This window comes from Rattus norvegicus, chromosome 1 (assembly GCF_021556685.1).
Source record: "Rattus norvegicus strain SHRSP/BbbUtx chromosome 1, alternate assembly SHRSP_T2T, whole genome shotgun sequence".
Classification (NCBI taxonomy): domain Eukaryota; kingdom Metazoa; phylum Chordata; class Mammalia; order Rodentia; family Muridae; genus Rattus; species Rattus norvegicus.
Genome location: NC_141534.1, coordinates 188,470,766 through 188,496,401, shown reverse-complemented (window position 1 = coordinate 188,496,401; position 25,636 = coordinate 188,470,766). Strand labels below are relative to the sequence as shown.

The following is a 25,636-nucleotide window of genomic DNA, read 5'->3' as shown; positions in this document are numbered from 1 at the left end:
AAGTAAATAGGAGATGCTGTGGGGAAACCTTAACATTGTCCACAATTCCATGAAAAACCCAAAGTACATATATAATCCTGGCACGAGGCACATCTTGATAGAGTCCCTCCAAAACTTCATAACCATATCGATTAACCTGATATCAGTAAATCAATGTGGCCTTTACTATAATCTTCTGGGCCAAAGTTTTTCATTTAAAATGATGCAAATGTTTGTGTCCACTATAGTTAGTGCCTAGAATTAAATAACATTGGCTCAAAATAAGTACTTATGTCTATATTCCAAAATGTACATATGTTCACACATACTTGACAGCTTTAATATTTTGCCTGCTCTTAATACTATTTTTCTAATATATAGTGTTGTGGAAGGGGAAGAAGGAAGCTGTGTTTCACCAAAATACAAGATCTGAGGCAATGCATGGAATGCTCTAATTCCTGGGATGTTCTAGTTCTTTCAGTGTGCCTATAAATAACTGGGCAGATTCTTCAGAAAAAGGTGTGGGGGGTTGTGTGTTCTTCTTGACTCTGTTTTGTTTTTGTTTTTGCCAGATTTGTGTATTGGCCAAGTATGGTGGTGCACAACTTTAATCCCAGTCAGCACGTGGGAAGAGCAGGCAGAAGGATCTTTGTGAGTTTAAAGCCAGCCTGGTCTACCCAACAAGTTTGAGGACAGCCAGGACTACATGGAGAAGCCATATCTCAAACAAACAAACAAACATTGTATGCATCAACGAACTTAGGATTAATAACACAGAAAACATTAGTAAACCTGGTAAACTTAGGTCTAGGAAGATAGCTGGATAAGTAAATGTTTGCTATGTAAGCATCAGAACCGAGTTGGAGCCTCAGAATGCACACAAAAAGCCTGACATGATGGTAACCCCAGCACCGAGAGGCAGAGACCCAAGATCCTCGGGCCTCACTGACCAGCCCGCCTAACTTGAATGGGACCTTCAGGCCAGTTAGAAACCATGCCTAAAAAGTAAAATAGCACTTCAGGAATGACATCTCAGGATGACCTTTGCTCCTGTATTCATGTGCACACATGTATATGCACATTCACAAACATATAACCTAAATATATAAGTAAATAAATATTTTTAAATACAAACCTTAAGGCTACTTTGAATTTGTATGTGCTTCACTCTGAGAATTATTTTGTATCTGAGTTCTTGACATTGTTGAAGACCATGCCTGTTTACTACGCCATTGGAAGAGAAAAAAAAAAGTCACTTTCTAAGCTTTTTTTTTTTAAATTGGATAATTTTTTATTTACATTTCAAATGTTATTCCCTTTCCCACTTTCCCAGACATAAGCCCCCATTTCATCCCCCTCCCTTTCTTCTATAAGAGTGTTCCCGCTTTGCCACTCTACACTGGGGGGTTTTCCAGCATTGGCAGGACCAAGGGCTTCTGCTTCCTTTGGTGTCCAACAAGGCCATCCTCTGCTACATATGCAGCTGGAGCCCTGGGTCAGTTCATGCATAGTCTTTGGGTAGTGGTTTAGTCCCTGTGAGATCTGGTTGGTTGCATTGTTGTTCTTATGGGGTTGCAAGCCCATTCAGCTCTTTCAATCCTTTCTCTAATTCCTCCTATGGGGATCCTGTTCTCAGTTCAATGGTTTGCTGCTAGCATTCGCCTCAGTATTTGACATGCTCTGACTGTGCCTCTCAGGAGACAGCTATATTAGGCTCCTGTCAACATGCACTTCTGACCTTCATCAATCTTATCTAGTTTTGGTGGCTGTATATATATGTATATCCATGTGGGGCAGTCTCTGAATGGCCGTTACTTCCGTCTCTGCTCTAAGCTTTGCCTCCATATTCCTTCATGTGAATATTTTTGTTCCCCTTTTAAGAAGGAGTGAAGCATCCACACTTTGGTCATCCTTCTCCTTGAGCTTCATGTGGTCTATGGATTGTATCTTGGGTAATACAAGCTTTTGGGCTAATACCCACTTATCAGTGAATGCATACCATGTGTGTTTTTCTGTGATTGTGTAATCTCAGTCAGGATGATATTTTCTAGTTCATTCCATTTGCCTATGAATTTCATGAAGTCATTGTTTTTGATAGCTGGGTAGTACTCCATTGTGTAGATGTACCACATTTTCTGTATCCATTCCTCTGTTGATTGGCATCTGGGTTCATTCCAGCTTCTGGCTATTACAAATAAGGCTGCTATGAACATAGTGGAGCATGTGTCTTTGTTGTATGTTGGAGCATCTTTTGGGTATATGCCCAGGAGAGGAATAGCTGGGTCCTCAGGTAGTGCATTGTCCAATTTTCTGAGGAACCTCCAGACTGATTTCCAGAATGGTTGTACCAGTCTGCAATCTCACCAACAGTGGAGGAGTGTTCCTCTTTCTCCACATCTTCGTCAGCATCTGCTGTCACCTGAGTTTTTTATCTTAGCCATTCTGACTGGTGTGAGGTGGAATCTCAGGGATGTTTTGGTTTGCATTTCCCTGATAACTAAGGATGTTGAGCATTTCTTTAGGTGCTTCTCAGCCATTCCATATTCCTCAGCTAAGAATTCTTTGTTTAGCTCTGAACCCCATTTTTAATAGGGTTATTTGGTTCTCTGGAGTCTAGCTTCTTGAGTTCTTTGTATATTTTGGATATAAGGCCTCTATCAGATGTAGGATTGGTAAAGATCTTTTTCCAATCTGTTGGTTCCCGTTTTGTCCTAATGTTAGTGTCCTTTGCCTTAACAGAAGCTTTGCAGTTTTATGAGGTCCCATTTGTTGATTCTTGATCTTAGAGCATAAGCCATTGGTGTTTTGTTCAGGAAATTTTCCCCATGCCCATGTGATTGAGACTCTTCTCCACTTTTTCTTCTATTAGTTTGAGTGTATCTGGTTTGATGTGGAGGTCCTTGATCCACTTGGACTTAAGCTTTGTACAGGGTAATAAGAATGGATCAATTTACATTCTTCTACATGCTGACTGCCAGTTGAACTAGCACCATTTGCTGAAAATGCTATCTTTTTTCCATTGGATGGTATTAGCTCCTTCGTCAAAGACCAAGTGACATAGGTGTGTGGGTTCATTTCTGGGCCTTCAATTCTATTCCATTAATCTACCTGCCTGTCTGTACCAATACCATACAGTTTTTATCACTATTGCTCTGTAATACAGCTTGAGGTCAGGAATGGTGATTCCCCCAGAAGTTCTTTTATTGTTGGGGATAGTTTTAGCTATCCTGGGTTTTTTGTTATTCCAGATGAATTTGTAAATTGCTCTTTCCCACTTAATGAAGAATTGAGTTGGAGTTTTGAGGGGAATTGCATTGAATCTGTAGATTGCTTTTGGCAAAATGGCCATTTTTACTATACTAATCCTGCCAATCTATGAGCATGGGAGGTCTTTCCATCTTCTGAGATCTTCAATTTCTTTCTTCAGAGACTTGAAGTTCTTGTCACACAGATCTTTCACTACCTTGGTTAGAGTCACACCAAGGTGTTTTATGTTATTTGTGACTATTGTGAAGGGTGTCATTTCCCTAATTTCTTTCTCAGCCTGTTTAATCCTTTGAGTAGAGTAAGGCTACTGATTTGTTTTAATTAATTTTATACCCAGCCACTTTGCTGACGTTGTTTATCAGGCTTAGTAGTTCTCTGGTGGAACTTTTGGGGTCACTTAAGTATACTACCATATCATCTGCAGATAGTGATATTTTGACTTCTTCCTTTCCAATTTGTATCCCTTTGACCTCCTTTTGTTGTCTGATTGCTCTGGCTAGGACTTTGAAACTTTTTTCATGATTATAATTTTGGAGGTATCTATTATGAAACTTTAGGACAGAAAACCAACAAAAGAAATGGCATATATATATATACATACATATATATATATACATATACATATATATGCGCCAACTTGAGATCCATGCTATGAGAGAGAGCTTACTCCTGATACTATTGCTAATATTTTCTTATACTTGCAGACAGGAGCCTAGCTATCTTCTGACGCCCTGGCAATGGGCAAAGAGACACCTGATTTGTAGAGTTGTTCTTATATCAGTCAGGGGCAGAACAGATGGCAGTCCTTTGTTCATCCTAGCTTGATGCCTGGCTTGGTGCCAAAGCTGTTTCATGCCTAGTTCATATGAAAAAAGAAAACTATCTTCTGAGAGGCTTCATCCAACAGTTAATGGAAATAAATGCAGAGACCCACAGCCAAACATTAGGCGAAGCTTGGGGAATCCTGTGGAAGAGGGAGATGAAGGATCAAAGAAGCCAGAGGAGTCAAGGACACCATGAAAAAGCTTACAGAATCAACTAACCTGGACCCAAAGGGGCTCCATAGACTGATCCACTAAACAAAGAACACGCATGGGAAGGACCTGGGCTGGCTACACGTATGTAACAGATATACAACCTAGTCTTCATGTGAGACCCCTAACAAGTAGAGCAGGGGCTGTTTCTGATTCTGCTGCCTTCGGTCCCCTTTCTCCTAACTGGGCTGCCTTGTCTAGGCTCAATAGAAGAGGCACTTTGTCCTACTGCACCTTGATATGCCAAGACAGGTTGATATCTGTGGGAGGCACCCCTTTCTCTAAGGAGAAAAGGAGGGAGAAATCGGGGGAAAGTGAAGTGAGAGGGACAAAATGGGAGGAGAAGAGGGGGAGTGGAATTATGATTGGGATGTAAAGTAAAAAAATTTTTTTTATTGTGAAAAATTTTTATTAAAAAGAAAAAAGAGGGGCTGGGGATTTAGCTCAGTGGTAGAGCGCTTACCTAGGAAGCACAAGGCCCTGGGTTCGGTCCCCAGCTCTGAAAAAAAGAACCAAAAAAAAAAAAAAAAAAAAAGAAAAAGAAAAAAGAAATCTTGCCTCTGTCCTCCATAGGGGAGGAATTTCAGGCATGTGTGGGATTAAAGGCATGTACTACCACACCTGCTGATTTCAGTTTTCTTTAGAGCTGAATAATACTCGTTTTTACATATGTATCAGATTTTCATTATTCATTCATCTGTAGATGGACATAAAGGAAGGTTCTAATTCATTGCTATACATAGTAACTAGAGCCACAATAAATGTGGAGGTACAAATATCTTTATGGTAGGATATAGAGTTCACAAGGAATGGTGCATATATAAGTTTTAACATACTTGTATGGTTTGGCATAGAACTCATTGGTAGAGCATTTTACCCAGCATGCCCCAAGGCCCTGGTCACATTTCTAATATGGAAAAGGAAGGAAGAAAGAAACATGCTTGTATATAAACCAGACTGATCACAGGAAGGCAATATTTTTGTTTTGCCTTGCTTTGTTTTGGTTTGGATTTTTAGATAGGTCCTTATACTACAGATCGACTGGCCTGGAACTCATTGCATAGTACAGGCTGCCTTCAAACTCATGGCAACCCTCCAGCCTCAGCATTTCTGTGAGCTAGTATAACAGGTATGAGTCATCATACCCAGAGAAAACTACTTCTAAAGTAATAATTTTTATTCATTAGTCCATTCTGTACAATACACCAGTAGATGACAGTGTAATCCAGTGAATTAAACCGACAGTCTCTGACCCCCGGTGAGATGTACCTTTGTATCCTAATGTCCTATGAAGCAGCAGGAGCTTGACCAGGACTGCAGGGTACCCCCTAGCACATGGAGTAGGTGCGTTTACTGCATCCTATGAAGTAACCAATCACAGGCCTGTGTTTCTTTGCATTTGTGACTTCTCTCAGCTCTGGACTTAGCTCAGTGTACTGGACTTGCCCTTCACCCCCGGAATGCCATGCAGGCAGAGCAGAAACCTTAGGACTCTAGCTCTCGGCTCAGTATTAACACTACAAAAATTCATTGTGTCTGCCAAGAAAGAACATTAATCTACTTGGTTGAGCAAGTGAGAGGAGGAGGTCTTTGCCATAACACCCTGGAGCTGTATTGTGCATTCTCTTGTGTAATATGTTGGCAGCTTGGTCTCTAATTTCAAAACTATCTGCTTCATGTTTGCAATGCTAGGGATTGAATCGCATACACACTTGGCAAGTGATTAACCACTGAACTACATCCCCAGAGTTCATGTAAATTTTTTAGCAGGAGATTATATACATTTGATGATCTATTTCTTTTCTTCTTAACACAATGTCTCATTGTGTTGCCCTGACTGGCCTCAAACTTACTACGTAGATCAAGATAGCCTCAAACTCACCGTCAGGTGTGGTGGCACACCCCTTAATCCTAGCACTGGGGAGGCAAAGTCAGGGGATTTCTGGGCCAGCCTGGTCTACATAACAAGTTCTAGGGCAGCAGGAGATACACAGTGAGACCCTGTTTCAAAAACAAAATGAACAAAGAGAAAACCAGATGTATGCCATGCCCAAGCCTGGAATCCATTTCTACCGTCACTACGTGAAGTATCTTACCCCATGTAACTGAGGATTATACTGTTTTTTTGTTCAGGTTACCCCATTATAGCTCTCTATTAACAAATTCAATGATTATATTTATGCTGAAGTAAGTGTGTCATTGAATCCTTTAGGAAGTAAACGTAGGGGTCTGTGGAATGGCTCAGCAGGTAAAGATTCTTACCCCAAAGGTTGATGATCTAAGTTTGATCTCTGAGACCCAGAGTGAAGAGAGAGAGCCAACTTCCACAGGTTGTCTTCTGATAGCCACAGGTTTACCCATATGTGCACACACACACACACACACACACACACACACACACACACACACGGACGAACACCTGGAACTCACTATGTAGCCCAACCTGGCCTAAAGCTCATAAAATCCCCTGCTTCGCTCAGCTTCTCAAGTACTGGCATTACCACTACATTGAGCTCAGAAATAACACTTCTTTAATTGCACCAAGGAATTCAGAGTACCTTTAAAGGGGCCAAGGGAAGAATGCTAGCCCTAAGTTAACTGGTTCTGCACACTGGAACAGTAAGCCAAGAAGCAGATGCTATACCAGGTGTGGCGGTAAAGACGTTTAGTGCCAATACTTGAGAGGCAAGACAGGTGGATCTCTGTGAATTCAAGACCAGAGTGGTCAACATAGTGAGCTCTAGGATAGCTAGGACTATACAGAGAGACACTGTCTCTAAAAAAAGAAAAAAGGAAAGAATGAGAGGGATCAAATGTTAGAAAACTCATCTGCAATAGTGACATGTATTTCAGTAGACATGTTTGCTCAATGTTTACATTGGTAGATTTCTACTCAGCAAAGCACACCTGCTAACTACTACAGTTAGCCTCTGGACTTTCGGGTAGTATGTGCCACATGATGCCACCAGAGGCCAAGGTTTAGTTATCACTTAAAAGATAAATGATACCCAAGTGCCTGTATGTGCTTGTATCTCTGAAAATGCTCTGGTATCATGAAACTAGTTTGCCGACATGTCAGGCTGCCAACGTGTCATGCTGCTGAGCCAACAAGAATTAGTGCCCAGAGCTGCTGTTCCCAAGGCTGTAAATCTCTAGGCTCCTCGCCTTGGCCTCACAAAGAGAAAAAGGTAGGGAGCTTTAAAAGATGCTGGTGGCTGGATCATACCTCTAGTTTCAGATTGAACTGGTCTGGAATGTGGCCTGGTCATTGGAACTTGTAATGCTAATGTACAAATGGGGCTGAGAATGTTAACTGTAGGGCCTTTGTGTTTTTTGAGAACACAGATAGTTCTAAGAAAGGTAAACACACCCGTTCCTCCTCCCTTACTGTCACAACGCTCTAAGAATACGCTAAAATTGGTGATATATGGCCATGAGATGCTTTGACCAAGTCTGTCATCGTAGCTTTCTACCACAAACTAGGCTTTAATGCTTCCTAGGGTTACAGCAACTCCCCCAATAAGAAAAACAGTCACCTAGTACATGGAGAAGCTGAGACTATGAAAGAATTCCTTCAGATTCTACTAAAAAATGGGGATGCTGCTCACAGCCCAGAGAGTAATCCCCAGTACAACAAAAACAAACATGATCAGATTATGTGAACTCTACCAGCACTTGGGAAGCAAGCCAAGACTAAGAGTTCTAGGTCAGAGACCAGTAAGATGGTTCTGTGGATAAAGGCATTTGCTGCCAGGCCTGACAACTTAAGTTCAATATCTGGGACCCACAGTGTAGAAGAAGAGAAACAACCCCTGTCTTGTACAGATGGTTGCTGGTGTGTGTGTGTGTATGTATGTGTGTGTGTGTGTCTGTCTGTATGTGTGCACACTCATGCACATTTAATAACCCAATGTACAAACACAATGAACCAAATATGTACAATGTTAGTTCTGTAATCTAAGAAGTGACTATAGCGTTTTCTCTGTACTTTAAGCTATTTTTTCTGCTTAAAGATTTTTATAGTAAAAATTCATGAGGAAAAACAAGATGTCTGGATTGATAAGTAGAAGAAAGGGACATGGATCAGTAAGTGTTGAAACTAATGCAGTTGCAGACAGCTGAATCTACATGTGGTCACGATGAAACTTTCTCCAGGTTCTCATATTTTTGAAAATGTTCATAATGAAATATTGGGGGAGGAGTTATAACATCATTTTAAAACATTTTTCTATGTAGAAAAATCATAAAATTGACAGAAAAGAAACTACTGGAACTAAAAAGTAATTATAAAAAGACTGCAAAATATTCTACCATGCCAAAGTCACTTTCTGATCTATAAGCAATAAACAAGTAGAATTTTTAATTACAAATGGAATGTCACTTATGTAGTGTCCCAAAATATAAAATACTTAGATATAAGCCTGAAAAAAAAAGGCAAGATGTGGATAAGGGAAACTATAAAATTCTTGACAAAAGAAATCACAGAAGGGCTAAAGAGTTCCTGCTCATAACAGGGAGCCTCAATCTTGGAAGCTGTCAATTCTTCCCATGTGGGGATTTGGAGACTCACTCTCCCATGAGTGTTCCCTGACAGAAGGCAGACTGCAGTAGGGCCCTGTCCTCCACATAATCACAGTAGCCTGTGTACTTCTGGTGGGATTCTTTTCACTGTCTTAGTACTGAAGATCAAACCAGTATGCTAGTGTTCCACCTCTCAGCTACTCCCCAGCCCTTGGTAGTGACCTATCTCAGCATTCTGTAATCTCTAGAGCCCTGCATCTTATTCCCAGCACTGTTTTATCTGGCATATAAGCAAGTCCTCAGAAACATGAAGTAACAATGAGGGAGTGGACAACTTAGAAAATGTAGTCAATATGTGGCTTTGTGTGAAGTGTACAGAAATATGCCATATATGTGATTTCAATAATGGTATTAAAACTATCCCATGGCTCTTTCACAGTAATGCTTTTATTATAGCTCATTTGAGGTATGTGAGTTAATAGCTAACAAAAATCCAAAGTCCAAGATAGCTTCTTAATGGTTAATGGGAAAGGGTGGATTTGCTTGCATGACTGCAAAGGTATTTTTACTCTACCTGCTGGTCAGCTCTCTGTACCCATGCTGGCTGAGCTTAGACAGTATCAATATGGGGGCTAAAGACTGGGCAGATCTGGTGAATAAAGCATTGATGACAGAAACCATCAAGGAAAGAGAAGACCTGAAAAAGACAAAAATAGGGTTGGTCCTCATCAATATAAATCACATTTGATATATTTCTTCTTTTTCTCTTTAGAGACAGTGTGTCTCGCTGGTCCTTATCAATATAAATTACATTTGGGTGTATTTCTTCTTTTTTTTTGTTTTTTTTTTTTTGTTTTTTTGGTTTTTTTGGTTTTTTTTTTTTTTTTTTTTTTTTTTTGAGACAACGTTTCTCATTATGTAGCTCTGGATTGTGTTCTGGAACTCGTTCTGTAGACCAGGCTGGCCTTAAACTCACAGAGACTCATCTCCTTCTGCCTCTCAAGTGCCAGGGCTAAAGATGTGTCCCTTCATCCTAGCACATCTGTTGTTTTCCCAGACTCAACTATGTATGCAGACTTATGAATGAAGAGCCCCTTCATGCATGAGGTTCCCTTTAACCTAAGCAAACTATAGAAATAGCTTAGAATTATAAAATTACTCCTTAGTTTTAAGGATAATAGAACTCCTATCGTTATTCTTTTTATTATTGTTGGTTTTTTAAGACACTGTAGCCCACACTGACCTTCAACTCATATTTAGTACAATCTAACCCTGAACTTGAGGTAATCCTCCTGCTTCTATCTCTGCGGTGCTAGCATTACAGATGTGAGTCACAACACAGCTATTTGTTGAGACAGGATCTTGCTATATATGGCCCGTCTAGAACTCAAGTGATCCTCCTGCCTCAGTCTACTGAGTGGCTAAGACTTCAGAAAAGTGTCCCTGTGCTTATCTGGCAGTAAACACCTATGGTGTTTGTGTGTGTTGGCATTTGGTAAACGGCGGTGCACTAAAATTCATATAGCATAAAACAAACTGAGATTTCGCTTTTGTTGCTAAGCATTAACCTTGATGTAGCAGTGGTTCTGTGAACATAACCAATAAAAATTATGACATCCTTTCAGGAATAGGAAGACATTGCTCAGGGGCAAGGGATGCAGCTGAAGGGTAGAATGCTGGCCTAGAATGTGCAAAGCCCTGAGGTTCAACCTACCCTGCAAAACAAGAGAAGAAAACGTTGCTCAGAGTGGAAAAATGTGAACATTGCATGCTATTCTGTTCTCTTGGTCCCAGTGACAGTCCTTAGGATCATCACTCTGGTATGTGTTTGAGGTATCAACATAACTGAGCTGTAGGGACTCTAGTAACCCTTATCTGCGTGACATTGTATAGTTAGTATCTGAATAAATATACTTACTGCCTCTTACACTTCAGTAAATCTGCATCGACCATGTCAGCCACTGGCAAATTAAATAAGCAAAACGAGGTGTGTACAATCACCCTAGGAAAAAAAAGTTAAAATACTGTACACACATACGAACATTCTACAACTACAAAGCACAGAGCAAATTAATGGGGGATGGAGAGATGGCTCAGTAGTTGCTCTTAAGATGACTCAGATTCGGTTCCCAGCACCTACAAGGTGGCCCATAACTGTCCCCTCTTCTGTAACTCCAGTCCCCTCTTCTGTCTTCTGTGGTACCAGGTACACATACACAAGTGAAACATTCATACATGTCAAATGACTTTAAAAAATAGGCAGAGCTGGTCACCGTAGTGGCATACACACCCAGCACACAGGAGGTAGAAGCAGGAGAATCAACAGTTCAAGTCAGCTCTAGCTACACAGTGTGTCTTAGCGTTTTACTGCTGTGAACAGATATCATGACCAAGGTAACTCTTATAAGGATGACATTTAATTGGGGCTGGTTCAGAGGTTCAGTCCATTATCATCAAGGCAGGGAGCGTGGCAGCGTTCAGGCAGGCAAGGTGCAGGAGGAGCTGAGAGTTCTACATCTTGTTCCAAAGGCAAACAGAAGACTGGCTTCCAGGCAGCTAGGACGAGGGTCTTAAAACCCATGCCCACAGTGACAGACACCTACAGGAACAAGGCCACAACTACTCTAACAAGGCCACACCTCCAAATAGTGCCATTCTTTGGGCCAAGCACATTCAAACTACCACACAGAGAGTTCAAGACCAGCCTGGGCTAAGTGAAACCCTGTCTCAAACAAACAAAGTCTAAAGCAAAAGAAGACATAGGCAAAACACATCAAGGAATTAAGTAAGTCTAAGAACAATAAGAAGTCATTTAGTCATTTAAATTGTTCAGCAAATGAATTGATTTGTTTTTTATATGGTACTCAAAACACAGAAAGCAAGGAGCAGAGAAATGAATAAGTAGAATTACATGAAACTAAAAAACATTTTCAAAGCAAGAGGAAAAGCATAAAGAGTAAAGAGATAGCTTACCAAATGGGAGAAAATATATATCAACTATTCATCTGGATTAATATACAGAATATATGAAGAATTAAGAAATAACCTCACAGCAAGCAAACTACCAAAAATCAAACAACAACAAAACAACCAAAACTAAAGGCAAATCCCATTAGATACAAATGGCCAGACTGGAGAGATGGCTCATGATGGCTCACAACCGTCTGTTAGTGCCAAGGGATCTGATCTCCGCTGGTACAGGCACACATGTGGTGCACAGATAGACACGCAGGCAAACCACCCACACATATAAAATAATTTTAAAAAAGATATACAGATGGCAAAAATATATGCTAAATTAGTCAGGAGATTTTAGATATTATTTCACTCCAGTTAAAATGGTTATTATCAGCTGAACATAGTGCCACACACTTTTAATTCCAGCACCCAGAAGGCAGAAGCAGGTAGAGTTCTTGAAGTTCAAGGCCAGCCTGGTCTATATGGAAAGTTCGAGGCCATCCAGATCTACGAAATGAGACCCTCACTTTAAAAAAAAAAAAAAAAAAAAAAAAAAAAAAGGAAATGGTTGTTGTCAAATGCACAAAAACCAGAAGTCAAAGAGGTTGAGGTAGAAAAGGCTCCCACACACTGCACAGGGGAGCGTGCACATTAAAGAATTTGCTGTGGAGAAAGCTGTGCTCAGACACCTCCTCCAGAGCCTGAAACTAGAACACCAGTAGATCCAGCTATTTCACTGCTGCTTATACTACCCAAGGATACAGATGACAAAGAGATACCCCAGTGGCCTAGCTTATCATGGCCCTACTTACTCACAGTTGCTATGCTGTGGAACCAGCCTGGGTACCTATTAAGGATGAACAGATAAGGAAAACACAGTATGAAGTCCTGACAGAGGCAGAAAGTGGAAGGAACTGTAAAGCACTAGGTTCGGGGAAAGAAGTCAGCTTAGCCACTGAGCTATGTCATCGTCCGTTGAGTTTTGTTATTGTTGTTGCTTTTGTTATGTTTGTTTGTTTGTTTGTTTTGACTAGTTGATTTTATTTTCTTTTGAGACAGAGTCTTATTCTATAATCCAGCTCATCTAGAATGTATGGCAATCCTCCTGCCTCAGTTTCTAACTGCCAGACCACAGGGATGGGTCACCAAACCTAGCTATTAGGCAGAGCCGATCTTTGGCACAAATCTACTATATGCAACAACTTTACTGAAAGGAACAATGTTCACCCCACCCCCCGACCCCCAAACCCCCAACCCCTATCCCCTACCCCCGTCTATAAGTGTGAAACTCCATTCAGATCAAATGTGGTAGGCCTGGCGTGACGGCTCATGATTCTAACTCCAGCTACTCAAATTAAAGATATTTCAGTGTTTGGAAGGGTGCTGGAAAGGCGTGATACAGTGCTGAAAGGGGCCTGGCATTTACTTACATGATAACAGTGAGGTAAACAGCCAAGCAGAAATAGTGTTCCTGTCCCAGAAGTAGCATGACAAGGGCGGCTGCCCCTTCTAGGCAGAAAGAAAGTAAAATAACCTTATAGTAACCGTATGTCTTCAGCCAGGACTGACCTAGAAGTACCAGGCACTGCAAGCAAAGAGATTGACACTGTGTTAAAGAGGAACCTGCACCACCCGTTAGTCCTGCTTACCTGTCATGACAAAATCAGCCTCTGCTTACAAAACTAAGTCACTCTGGATTACAACACCTGTGGCATCACAGCTTAGACTGTCTTGATCGGGGTTTGGTTTGGTTTTGAGATGGGGGTCTCACTATGCAGCCCCATCTGACCTGGAATTTACCATGTAGTCCAGGCTTAGCCTTGTACTCTCAGCCATCCTCCTGCCTCAGCCTCCCAAGTGCTGGAATTACAGGTGAGTCACTACACCCAACTGTTAATTCATATACATCAATAATTGAAGGGCTGGGGATGTAGGTCGGTGGTCGGAAGCACATACAAGGCTCTGGGTTCTACCTCAGCACTGCCAAAAAAGGAGGGAAAGAAAAGAAAAAGAAAAAAAACTGCAGGCATTAATGTTGTATGAATATTAAAGACATGGCTACTCTTTCCATAAAACACATCAACTCCCCAGGAAATGGAAGACTAAAACAAATACACGGTTTACAACTGGAGGTTAAAGCCAGCACTAACCCAAGGCAGGTCGTTACTGATCATCTCAGCACCCACACTGGGAGGCAATCTGAAATCAGAAATCTAGTACACAGTAGCTAGCTTGCATCCTCCCATTTCTCCTGGCTAAGTGTTTTATACGTTAATCATTCTAACATATTCACACCAAGGACCGACTTTTTTTTTCTTTTTCTGCATTTTTGCTGCCAGTTCTGAAGACATCCATTGTTCTAGACTAAAAAGCCTGTGGCGTGTGCACTCATGGGCATTCACAAAGTTCAGAAAACAACACTCTTTGTTTGCAACATGAAAAGTGCATTGTTCAGCCCAGAGAAGTGTCCACTAACCAAACGCATGTACATACAATAGAAGAGGAATTTTGAACAATGTAAGTCGCCTATAAACGTCGTTTCCCCTCCGGCCCACTCTTTGGCTTGCTCCCCTACTCTCAAGGAACGAGAGCTCATTTTCTCAAGGCTGAAAATAGTAGCTCAGTGACTGACAAGATCCAAAGCTTCTCTCAGAGGGAAGGAAGCAAGCACCAGTGAGACACAGGATGCCCCTTTGTAAAGTCATCCACGTCCACTTACCAAGATGAAGCTGCCGCATCTAAATCTCTAACACAGAAACATGCAGGAGGTCAATAATGCAAGAAATCTGTGACAGAGTGCAAAGTTCGAGCTTTGGAAATCAGAAGCCTCACATGTGAATTCCAGCTTTGTCGTTTTTAATTGTCTGTGTGCTCAAAGTCAAGTTTCTTCACTAATGCCTATATCCTCTCTCCTCCCCCTCTCAATTTTTTGCTCTATTTTATTTAGTCTACCAATGAGCACTAACCCTATCGTTCCCTCTTCTCCTTATTTAGGTCTCTATTCAATATCTAAGAAACTGTGTCCAGCGATTAAAGGGGTTAAAGCCATTTAGTCAAACACTGACGGTTCTCATGAGCAGCCACTTTTGATACCATAGTTTATGCAAGTATCATTTACCTAGAAATGAAGACTACATTGAAGCAGCTTTGGATTTCACATGTTCTTGTGGGGGACTGAGGAAGAGGGCTGTTGAAATCTCTTGTCATATTTCTTTTGACATTTGACAGCTAAGACAAGACATAAATATTTACGTAATATAGAGCTTAGTGGTAGTACTGACTATGCAAGGTCCTAGGTCCAATCCACAGTACAGAGAGAGAGAGAGAGAGAGAGAGAGAGAGAGAGAGAGAGAGAGCTATTACTAAATATATATTTGACAAAGAACTTGTATTCAGAATCTACAATATTTTTGCAACTCAATAATATGAAGGTTGACTACCAATTAAAAATTTGACAATAGTTGAATAAATAATTTACCAATACATCTTTAAATGCCTAAACAAAAAATATACACTCAAAGGAAGCCACAGCTTTGCTGATGCTTATATTCAAAGCCAAATATTTCAAACATTGGGCTGTGGAGATGGCTTGGCACCAAGCCTAACCACCTGAGTTCAATCCCTGGACCTACCTGAGGTAAGAGAGAAATGGTGCCTCTAAGCGGTCTTCTGACTGCCACAGGCTACCCTGGCACAGACAAATATACACATGCACACAATGGTCTGGGCCCGGGGCTCTCAAAGTCAGTTTGGTCTACTTAGAAAGTTCCAGGCCAGCCAGGACTACACAGTGAGACCTGTCCACACACACACACACACAAAATAAATAATTTTTTAAAGCATCATTCTACTTGGCCCTCACTGTGCTTGTCCCTTGTTCACTTTTCATTTGCTTTCCCATCATTTCTATGGAGCCCTGTACAGTGACGAGGCTGATTCTCAGCATTTGTTTCTATGGAGCCCGGCACAGGGCTGGGCTATGACTCTTAGTGTTTGTTAGTAAATATGTAACAATCAGTAACATTTTTATCTCCTCAGACAGCAGAGAGTTCATGTTTAGTCCCACTAGGAAAACACACGGAGAATCTTTACATACCTGAGGACAGATAAAGCCAGCCCCATACATGATGCTCCTTACGGAAGAAGAGAGGGCCTTGTTGGGAATGAGGTTGTCTACAAAGATCATCATGAAGTTACTGAAGAAGGTCAAATGGAAGACTTGGAAGAAATTCATGATGAGGAAAAGGTAGAGGTTCCTCTGAGGCAAGATTTGTCTCATCAGTAAGATGACAGAGGTCCCTGCCAACTCCTGTTCACTCTCTGAGAGGAAATTTTCCTCTGGGATTCTTTGAAATTCAAACCGTCTCATATGGAACATGCCACTGTAAAAGCTAATCAAAGCCAGGAAGGCAATGAGGACAGCAATGGCTTGAAAATTGGGCAGGATTTCCATGTTGTGAGAGATGAGGCCACAGAAAAGGATGCTGGTGGAGCCCACCAGGGATGCCACCTGGTTAATTCTGGTCAGCTGCAGCCTGCTCTCGTGCCTGGGGGAAGTCTCTGCAAACAGGCGACACTGGGCTTGCTGTACCCAGGTGTGGGTGCTGTCAAATGCACACAGGGAAACTACCAGCTGGAGTCCGGTAAGCCAGTCACTTTCTCTATAGTGTTTCCAAGGGAACCAAGGGAGCAAGAAGGCCACGGCATGCAGAAGGGCTCCAAGCAGGGAGCAACGGTAACTGAGACAGCAGTCATTCTGAGAACTCATGTGGAAATACCCACTCAGGTCAGTCAGAATATTCCAGATCATTAAAATTACCTAGGGAGAAAAAAATTACACATGGGATTATATTGTGTAGCTGTTAGTAGTGTAGGCTACTACATTCAAGCTGAGAATGACTCCTGACGTTGAGTACATGCCTGTAATCTCAGCACCTGGAGGCTGAAGGAGAACTATGGAGTCCAAGACCTGTGTGAGCTACATAGTAAACCAGAGAGCAGGAGAGAGAGAGGCTGAGAGAGAGGAAAGGCAAGAAGCAGGAAGAAAGGATCCCTGGTATTTTTCCCCCTGTTTTTATTTTTTTATTTATGAGAAGTATTTAAAGCTGAAAAGGCTCAATGTCAGTTTCAGTCAAAATTAATAGTGCTGGGTGTGGTGGCAGAGGCAGGTGGATCTCTGTGAGTTTGAGCCCAGCCTGATGTACTTTCCAGAACAGCTGGGGCTGTTATACAGAGAAACACTCTCAAAAAAAAAAAACAAAAAACCCAACAGCAATAAAAATAATAGTGACAGTATGTTACTGAAAAGCCAATGCATATTTGCTTTATATTCAACTATAGTACAAGTGTTTACATGTATTATTTTGTCAAATCCTTAAGACAACAACACTCTCCATGATAGTGGAGAGTTATTCCTCCCAGCCTACAAAATTACTGAGGATGGAGAAGGCAACTCATCCAGCTAACTAAACAGAGCACTATGGCAGCCCCAGTGAACCCAGCATGTGTCTCCCGCTGTGGTCCATGGAACCCAGGCCTTCCTTTTGTTAAAAAAATTTTATTTGTTTAACTTATTTTACATCTATGAATGTTTTGTCTACATGTATGTATGTAGCCATGTGCTTGTCTAGTACCCATGGAGGCCAGAAGAGGGCATCAGATCCCCTGGAACTGGAGTTCCCCATAATTGTGAGCCATCCTATGGGTGCTAGGAACTACACCCAGGTTTTCTAGAAAAGCAAAAAGGATTCTAAATCAATGAGCCATTTCTCTTCCCTTCCAAAATACCACTTTGCATATCTAAACGAAGAAAGGTTAAGATACCAATAATAATAAATTAATTCAAAATCAACATAGTAAATATGTAGTTCTGTATAAGCAACATCATAATGCACAAGGGAAAATACAAAGACTATCCATTCAGCTCACGTGTGACAAGTTATAACACAACCTTAATTTCACCAAGCTTTTCAAGGCATAGCTTCTGCTCTGGGTAGTTTTATTTCAACTTGACACAAGTTGGAGTCATCTGAGAGAAGGGAACCTCAACTGAGAAAATGCCTCTATAAGAATGGGTTACAGGCAAGACTGTAGGGCACTTTCTGAGTTAGTGATTGATGTGAATGGACCCAGCCCATGCTAGTGGGGACATTCTTGAGCAAATGGTCCTACAAGAGAGCAGGTTGACTTTCAAAGGGGTGGCACCCCCCTTCTGGTGGTGACACCCCCAGAGTGATAGTTAGCATTTTCTTTGATGTTCTTTGTTGAACCAATAAAGTCTGTGAACCCTAAGGAAAAAAATGAGAGAGGTTGAGCAAGCCACAGGGAGCAAGCCAGTAAGCAGCAACTCTTCATGGCCTCTACATCAGGTCCTACCTTCAGGTTCCTGCTCTATGTGAGTTCCTGTCCTGGCTTCCTCCAGAGATGAAAGTGTAAACCAAACCTTTTCCTCCCCAATTGTTTTTGGCCATGGTGTTTTATCACAACAATAGTAACCATGACTACATGTCTCCTCCTCTTTCTTCCCTCTCTTCTCTCTTCTCTCCCAGCAATTTTCCTTTGCCTTTTCTTCTCTTTTCCTTCCCTCCCTTCTCCTCCTCCCCATTTCTTTCTGAGATAGGATCCCTCTATGTAGCCTGCACCAGCCTTGAATTCTCGACAATCTTCTTGCCTTCAGTTAAATACTGAGATCATGGGTTTGCATCACCATAGCACGTATGTTTTTATTGATAACTCTTACCGGTATGTAAAGGATCCATTTTTTGACAAGTGATGGTAACACTGCACTCTAAGGAAGGATGCTCTGGCCTGCACTGAACAGACTAAAAAGTGTATCTCACCTGGGACTGATAGAAGGCCAGCTCTGAAATCTTGTATACTTCTAAGAAAAGTTTCACATAGTAGAAACTGAAGAAAGAACTTAACATTTCAGTTCCTAGTGTAATCAGAGAGTATGCCCAGGCTTCAGATTTAATATTTAAAAGTGTCATTTTCCATGCAGAAATTTTTGTGCCTGTGTTAAAAAAAAAGTTTGAAGTCATTATTTGCATGCAGTAGTTGATGGGTAATAAAATTCCATTAACACTAGTAATTTTAGAGCCAAAAACTACTTGCCGTGAATATCACTAGATTTATCTGTTTATTTATACTTATTCAACATTTTGAGGTGTTACTTGAGCCCCAATTTGCATAAAGTATGACTTTAACTCTATTTTTCTTTGTGTGTGCACACACGCACATGCACAGAGACCATATCAACACTGAGTATTTTATGTTATTGCTCTTCACTTTTATTTTTTGAGACAAGGTCTCTAAGTGAACCGAAATCTCACCTATTCTGCAAGACTAGTGACTCGAAAGACCCAAGGAGCCTCCTGTCCCTGCTTCTCAAGAGCCAGGATTACAGGCATATGCCACCAAACCAGACTTCTTGTTTTCACACACAGAGGCAGGTATTGAACTCAGGTCCTTGTGCTTCTGCAGTAGGCGACTGAGCCATTTCCCCAGTCCCAATTTACATTGTTATATTTCTTATAAATTATAAAGTGAGATTTACCCAAGAGTTTAGAGATGCTTATCTGGTGGTCAAGGAGATATGTTTACGAATCAGCATACCTAGTTGAGAAGGAGGAACAGAAAGTGAACAGTGAGATGACAGCCTTTGGCTAAAGCTAGAGAGGAATAGTAGAAGGTCCTCCTCTGTGACAAGATGCTCATTCCACAGCACACTTGCAATGAAATAGCTACTTAACCTTCCCTTGATAGGCTGTGCAACTTTGATCCAAAGGCCATATCTAATAGGAATACAGAAATACTATATTCTTGTTCTAATACATTCTTGTTCTAGCATAGATGTCCCTCTTAAATATAACCTTTCTCCTTACCCTTCTGATCTTTAAGACTGGAAAATAGGCGAAGTTTAGCCAAGCAGTAGGGAGATGTAAATTGATCTTGGTTTGGTTTTGTTTTCCCAGACAAGGCCTTATCTCCTCAAGGCTGACCTCACACTTGCCCTGTAGCAGAGACTCCCTCTGAACTGCCTCTGCCTCCCAAGTTACAGGTGGATGCCACCATGCCCAGTTTATGTGGGGACCAAGTCCAGAGTCTCACGTATGCTAGCAAGAATATATTACCAACTGAGCTACCTTTGCAGCCCAGATTACCTTTGTAAAACTTGATGTATTGATTATGTATTTAAGATAATGTAGCTCAGGCTGGCTTTGAACTCTGAATCTTCCTGCCTCGGCTTCCTGTGTGCTAGAATTAGAGGGATGTTCTACTGCATCCCATCATCTTCATCATCCCTGATTTAGTGGACAATTTCTCCAGCTCTCCATACATTTACTGAACTGGGGAATAGATACATCTTCACATTATAAGGATAGTATTTGCTTGAATAATCCTCTGGCTTCTGCTCTAGTTTTAGAGAATCAGGAACAAAATTAAGCAGACAACCCAAGCTGCAGTTTCTTAGGGAGAGGGAAGGCAAATTAGAAGGGAACTAACATCACAGACAATCAAGTTATTGGTCCCCAGAACCACAAAGAAAACAAAAAATGAAAAACAAAACAAAAAACCCTTGAGTGTGGTGGTTCAGACCACCAACTCTCCATCACTCTGGTGGGCTGAGGTAAGAGGTTCAAAGAAGTGAATTCAAGAGCTCTATGAAAACCTCTGTCAACCTGCCCCTCCAATTACTGGTTCCCAATCTTTACCGTCTGGTCAACCCAGGAATTAGTTTAATTGTATATGTCATAGAGCTCCAGAATTATCAGAAAAGGTTATTTAGTAAGCTGGGCATGCTAGTGCAGATCTCTAATCCTAGTACTCTGGGGGCTTGGAGGCAGCCTGGGTTAAACATTGAGACCCCATCTCACAGATATAAACAAAAAGGGTTATTAAATCTATATAAAACACCATTAGTAATTAATAAAGAATATTTTTGCTTCGCTTATTGGTAGAGTGGCTTCATAGTATGAGGATTAGCCTGGGTTCAATCCCCAGTACTGCAATAATAGCAAAGAAAACGTTTCGTCCATGAGTGTATTTCTATGTTGTTTTTAATTATGGGTGTGGGGGTGGGGCTGGTATGTGCATTTGAGTTTAGGTGCCTGTGAAGCCACAGGCATCACACCAACCTGGAGCTGGTTAACCAATGAGTTGTAGCTGGTCTTTGCTACTCTGTGCATTATTCTTTTTCCCTGCTCCACTCCCATTCCCCATGCCTGGTTCACCCCTAACATTAGACAGAGAAAAATAAGGATAGAAGGGACAGAGGGATTCTAATTTCTTTCTTTCTTTCTTTCTTTCTTTCTTTCTTTCTTTCTTTTCTTTTCTTTTCTTTTTTTTTGTTGTTCTCTCTCTCTCTCTCTCTCTCTCTCTCTCTCTCTCTCTCTCTCTCTCTCTCTCACCACAGCTCTTCACAAACCACAAAGAACCTCCCTAAATACCAACAACCCCGACCCCACCTCTCAGGGCCCTCACATTTATGTACTCTCTGAAACGTTTCCCGAGTTCCAAACATCACACAATCACAGAAACGATCTGCAGCTGACAAAACCTAGAGCCCAAATCAAATCACGGCCAGCTGCTTCCGATAGTCTGAAGCAGCTCCAGATCCCCATACCTGGGGTCAAAACAAAAATATATTCTTCTGACAGTTCCGTGCTTCCAAGGAGACCAAAATTCCAAAACTCACTATCATGAAGCACCTCTTCAGCCTCCTGAAGTTGTTTAAATGAACAGAAATCCTGCTTCAAAGATAAACTACAAATCTGCTTTTTATTTCATCCACGTGCAGTTCTCAAGGCTTAAGAAGTTCAAGCACTACAGGTATCACAAGGGCGGTCGACAGTTTTGGCTTTAAAAGGTCATTCTCCAATTAGAAAAGCTGGAGTACTGGTGAAGCCTTCACCCTAGGGGTTTACTTTTGGTGTAAGTTCAACTGAAGAGTGGAGCTGGAGGTTACCTTGCTACTGAGGCGAAAACAAGGGAAGTGGGTAGAGTCCAAAGCCAAGTTACAAATTTAGTCTGCCAAACTCTGTGCGCCATTTTCTTCTTTTATCTGAGGCATGGAATAAGCATGTTGTGCCTTTCTGAACTGCTCTATCATTACATCAGAAGGGAGACAGTCACAGACTTAGATTTTGGCAAAGTATCATAAGCTCTCCAAGTTCAATTTTTTTCAAAAAAAAAAAAGTTTAAAAAAAAAAAAAGAGGCCCAGCCTGCCTAACGTGAAGGAGACAAAGTTTTAATATCATTACAGAAAAAGTGTCTAAACTCTACTTATGCATACTGAGGAAATAACATCTCCCTAATTCCCTCACAAAAAGACACATCAGTATTTTCCTTTCGATTACTTCCATCCTATCGGAGGTTTATTTCATTATCAAACTGAAAATCACTCCTCGGCTTTTAAAGGCTGCTATTACTGTCTTCAGAAATGGTTTTAAAGTCCCTTTAAGTGATTTTACTTTAAGATGCAGCGAATGTGCCATCTATACAGCCAAGAACAAAGGATTCCAGAAGCCAACTGTCTTTACCACAAAGTGTTTTATAGAAGAGAGATTAAAAGCATCAGAATGCGTCCCCTTTTAAAAGCGCTCAGCGGGCCTTTTGCTGATGACCCACTGAGCTGTCAAGAAGGGGCAGAGAGAAAACACCACTTCCGGGTGAAGTGGCAACATAATTTGTTGTTTAACTTCAATCCGTGTTGTGACAAGATTAAAAAAAAAAAAAGCATCAGAATGAGCCGGGGGTTTTGAGCCCATCATTCAGGAAGTAGAGGCAGGCAGATCTCTTGAGTTTTGAGATCAGTCCAGCCTACAGAGCGAGTTCCAGGACAGCCAGGGCTGCACAGAGAACCCTGTCTTGAAAAACAAACAACAAAGCAGCAGGATGCAGTCATGATAAGGTTGGGTGAGCACACTGTATATGATAAATTAAGCAAACTCTGAAAGCCCCTGTTTAGCCTCAGCTCGCAGTTATTCACTAACCTGCCTCTAAGCCAACAGTTAGCGCTGCAGCTCCCACTTATTACAGCTCCATGGAGACACTTCCAAGGTGGAGCTTCTAGCTTGCAAGGTTTTTCTCAACATACTTTTTGTTCAGGATTTTGCAACACACGCACAAAAGTGGTTCCTGAAAATAGCATCCATAAATATGAACCCACAGACCCACTCCAAAAGAAGTAAAATCTGTAGGGTATGTTCTTTATTTCTTTTGAAAATTGTTAAAGAACATCCCCATACATCCCAAATTTGGAATTGAGATGGGTTTGTCCTGGAGAAAACAGCTACCACCTTGGTCTTTCAGACCAGTGACTGAGGTCAGATGCATGACTCCAGGATTCAGGTTCCACAAATCTGTTGGTCCTAAATTGAATTTTCTTTCCACAGAATTCTGTGTGATTACAGTAATTGGTTCTACATTCTCTCATTTTGTGTCTAGGCTGATATATTGGAAGAAGAGGCTTTACAAGGAACCTTGATTTTTGTTTTGTTTTAAAAAACATAGCAATAAAAAGTTGACCAGTGACATCTTGCCTTTTAGTTTACTTGTATTTAGGAGGGACTTGTGAGTTTACAGTTTCTGTTAATATTACTTGTTTAAAATTATTCTTGATCATTGTGTTAGGGAGGTATGTTTATAACAAGATACATGTGGAGGACTTGTGGGAATCACTTCTGGCCTTACATTATGTGGGTTCCTGCCATCAAACTCAGCTTGTCAGGGAAGGAGCAAGCACCTTTACCTGCTGAACTATCTGGCCTGTTCTATTTTGTTTTGCTTCTGTTTGTTTCCCAGACAGGGTCTTGCAATGTTGGTATCATACTCACATGCCTCCTGTTTCCACAACCCCAGTGCTGAGGGTGCCACTCTACCCAGATAATATTACTTTATTACTTTTATATTTTTGGTTGGCATTCCTCATAAGGAGAACTTTTTTTCTCATTTATATCACCATGGATTTGTCATTAATAGGTTGCAATCTGTTGCTATTATTTTAATACTCATGGGCTGGGGACAGTGACTCAGAACTCCTTTATGTGAGTGGCCCCTTAGTGCCATGGGAAGACAGGAAAAAGAAAAAGAGGGAGGCAGAGAGAAAGGGAAGTGTATTACTTTGATGCTGTTGTTGTTTAACAGTACCTTCACAATAAGTGTTAGAAATAACCCACCTACTGGGCACAGTTTCTTTTATTCTCAGAACAGTTGAGCAAAGAGGCCATCTCTCCTGTAAGTGGTGTGCTAAAGCCTTCTTCGATAGTACACGCTGTGGCTAGATGCCTAGATTTCTAACTCTAGGTTCTTGGTACCTTAATGTCTATTAAGGAGTCTTAAGGAATGACGAGGAAAATCTTGCCAGAACTGCTTTCCTGTAGGGACAGGGTGTGAGGGTAGTGTGTGTGCCTTTTATCCCAGCACTCTGGAGACAGAGCCAGCCTCATCTACATAGTGTGCTAGACCAGCTGGGGCTGCACAGTGAGACGCTGTACAAACTACAAACCAACCACACAATGGGGAGGTTTTCTTGACCTTCACAAGACCACGTTCCCAGGAGCAGGTGCATGCTACACGATGAGCTAAGTACATTTCATGACCCACAAGAAGGATGGGCTGGGGCTGGAGCTCAGGGATAGAGTGATTGTCTGGCCTGCCTGAGGCATCCTTAGCACTGAAAAAAGAAATTAGGGTGAAGTTTTCCTTCCTCCAAATTACCCAAGATCTCATTCATTTATATAGAGAAATAAAATTAACTCTGAGGATCTGTAACTTCTTCCTAGCAATTTCTGTTTTAAACCATAGTAATCTGTGTACACTATTTTTAAGGCCACGACTGATGCTTTTTTTGGTTAAGGCAAACTTACAACTGCTTTCCACTTTAGTTTTGGTGACACTCCGGGTCTATGCCAAGGAGTTAATAACTTCAGGAGATATCTACCAAATCAGTACTACCAAACTGAGTATTTACTCTTCTCCCCTCTTCAGTTGCTACAATTCCTTTCTCCATAACTGTTATCAATTCTAACATCCCAAACATCTGCGTCGACCTTTCTCCGTCTGAGAGTTTCCCAATGTGAGGTACCCAAATATGCTAAAAGTCTAACCCAAGAAACAGTGGTGAAGACTGCGTCAACAAGCTGACTCTGGCAAGCTGGCCACCAAGTACAAGGCCTGCTCCTAGGTGTTTATCTTACACTCTACGAACCTTTAAGAAATTCTATGCTTTTAAAACTGTGGTAACTTTTCTCAGGGGAGGCGGCTTTGACTGGCCAGCCCCAGACTCCAAGTATGAGGTGGGGCTGGTGATTGCCCTTTAGGAGTTCACGTCCATGCTCCTGGGAGGCCAAGGGCTCCGACATTGAGGAGCAGCTTTCTCTCAGTAGCGTTCTCTCGCCTTTAACCTCGCAACGGACCCTGAGTCTCCCTCCGCGCACCACCGAGGACAGGGCGGAGAAGAGTTGACCCGCATCTGAAACCCTCGTGTGGGAAGAGGATGCCCGGTGCCCAGAATCCGTAGTCCTCGGCACACTGGATCGGCTTGAAACCTCCTCCACACTCCGGAACTGGAGTGCACTCAACTGAGGAGACGCGACGCAGACAAAAGAGGAGGAGCTGCCGACCGCACCCTCTTCGCCTCCCCGCCTCCTTTGTTCCTTCCTAAGCCTTTATTGGCTGATGGTCCGCGGACCCGCGACCTTTTTTGATATTCTATTGGCTGAGGTCGCTGTCACTCTACAAGCGGCTCATTCGTGATTGGTCAAGGCGCCTCCCGGGTTTGAATCGTCTCCCCGGCTTGGGAGGGTTCTGCCAAAGTGCCACGTTGGGCCGGGCAGCGGGCTTGAGGAGCCGGCTCCCGGCGCCACCCGGGGCG

The 25,636-nt window shown here is 41.8% G+C and overlaps 1 protein-coding gene and 2 non-coding genes across 10 annotated transcripts in view; 2 read left to right on the top strand and 1 right to left on the bottom strand.

Moving 5' to 3' along the window:
- Mfsd13b (major facilitator superfamily domain containing 13B) overlaps positions 1 to 25,398 on the bottom strand; it is a 31,941-nt gene extending 6,543 nt beyond the window's left edge. For 2 of the 8 annotated variants that reach the window (NM_001432660.1, NM_001432661.1), the window contains 7 exon segments: positions 9,376 to 9,498; positions 10,720 to 10,803; positions 13,190 to 13,344; positions 15,856 to 16,578; positions 18,599 to 18,771; positions 19,315 to 19,373; positions 24,971 to 25,398. In NM_001432660.1, coding sequence (NP_001419589.1) covers positions 9,376 to 9,498; positions 10,720 to 10,803; positions 13,190 to 13,344; positions 15,856 to 16,578; positions 18,599 to 18,748 — 1,235 coding nt within the window. In that variant the 5' untranslated portion in view covers positions 18,749 to 18,771; positions 19,315 to 19,373; positions 24,971 to 25,398. 8 annotated transcript variants of the gene reach the window in all.
- On the top strand, positions 3,974 to 4,115 carry LOC120100397 (small nucleolar RNA SNORA48). The gene has a single exon (XR_015655908.1). It is a non-coding gene; the product is annotated as a small nucleolar RNA SNORA48 (small nucleolar RNA).
- Snora21 (small nucleolar RNA, H/ACA box 21) lies at positions 22,347 to 22,482 on the top strand. The gene has a single exon (XR_015655807.1). It is a non-coding gene; the product is annotated as a small nucleolar RNA SNORA21 (small nucleolar RNA).
- Positions 25,399 to 25,636: the final 238 nt, after the last annotated feature.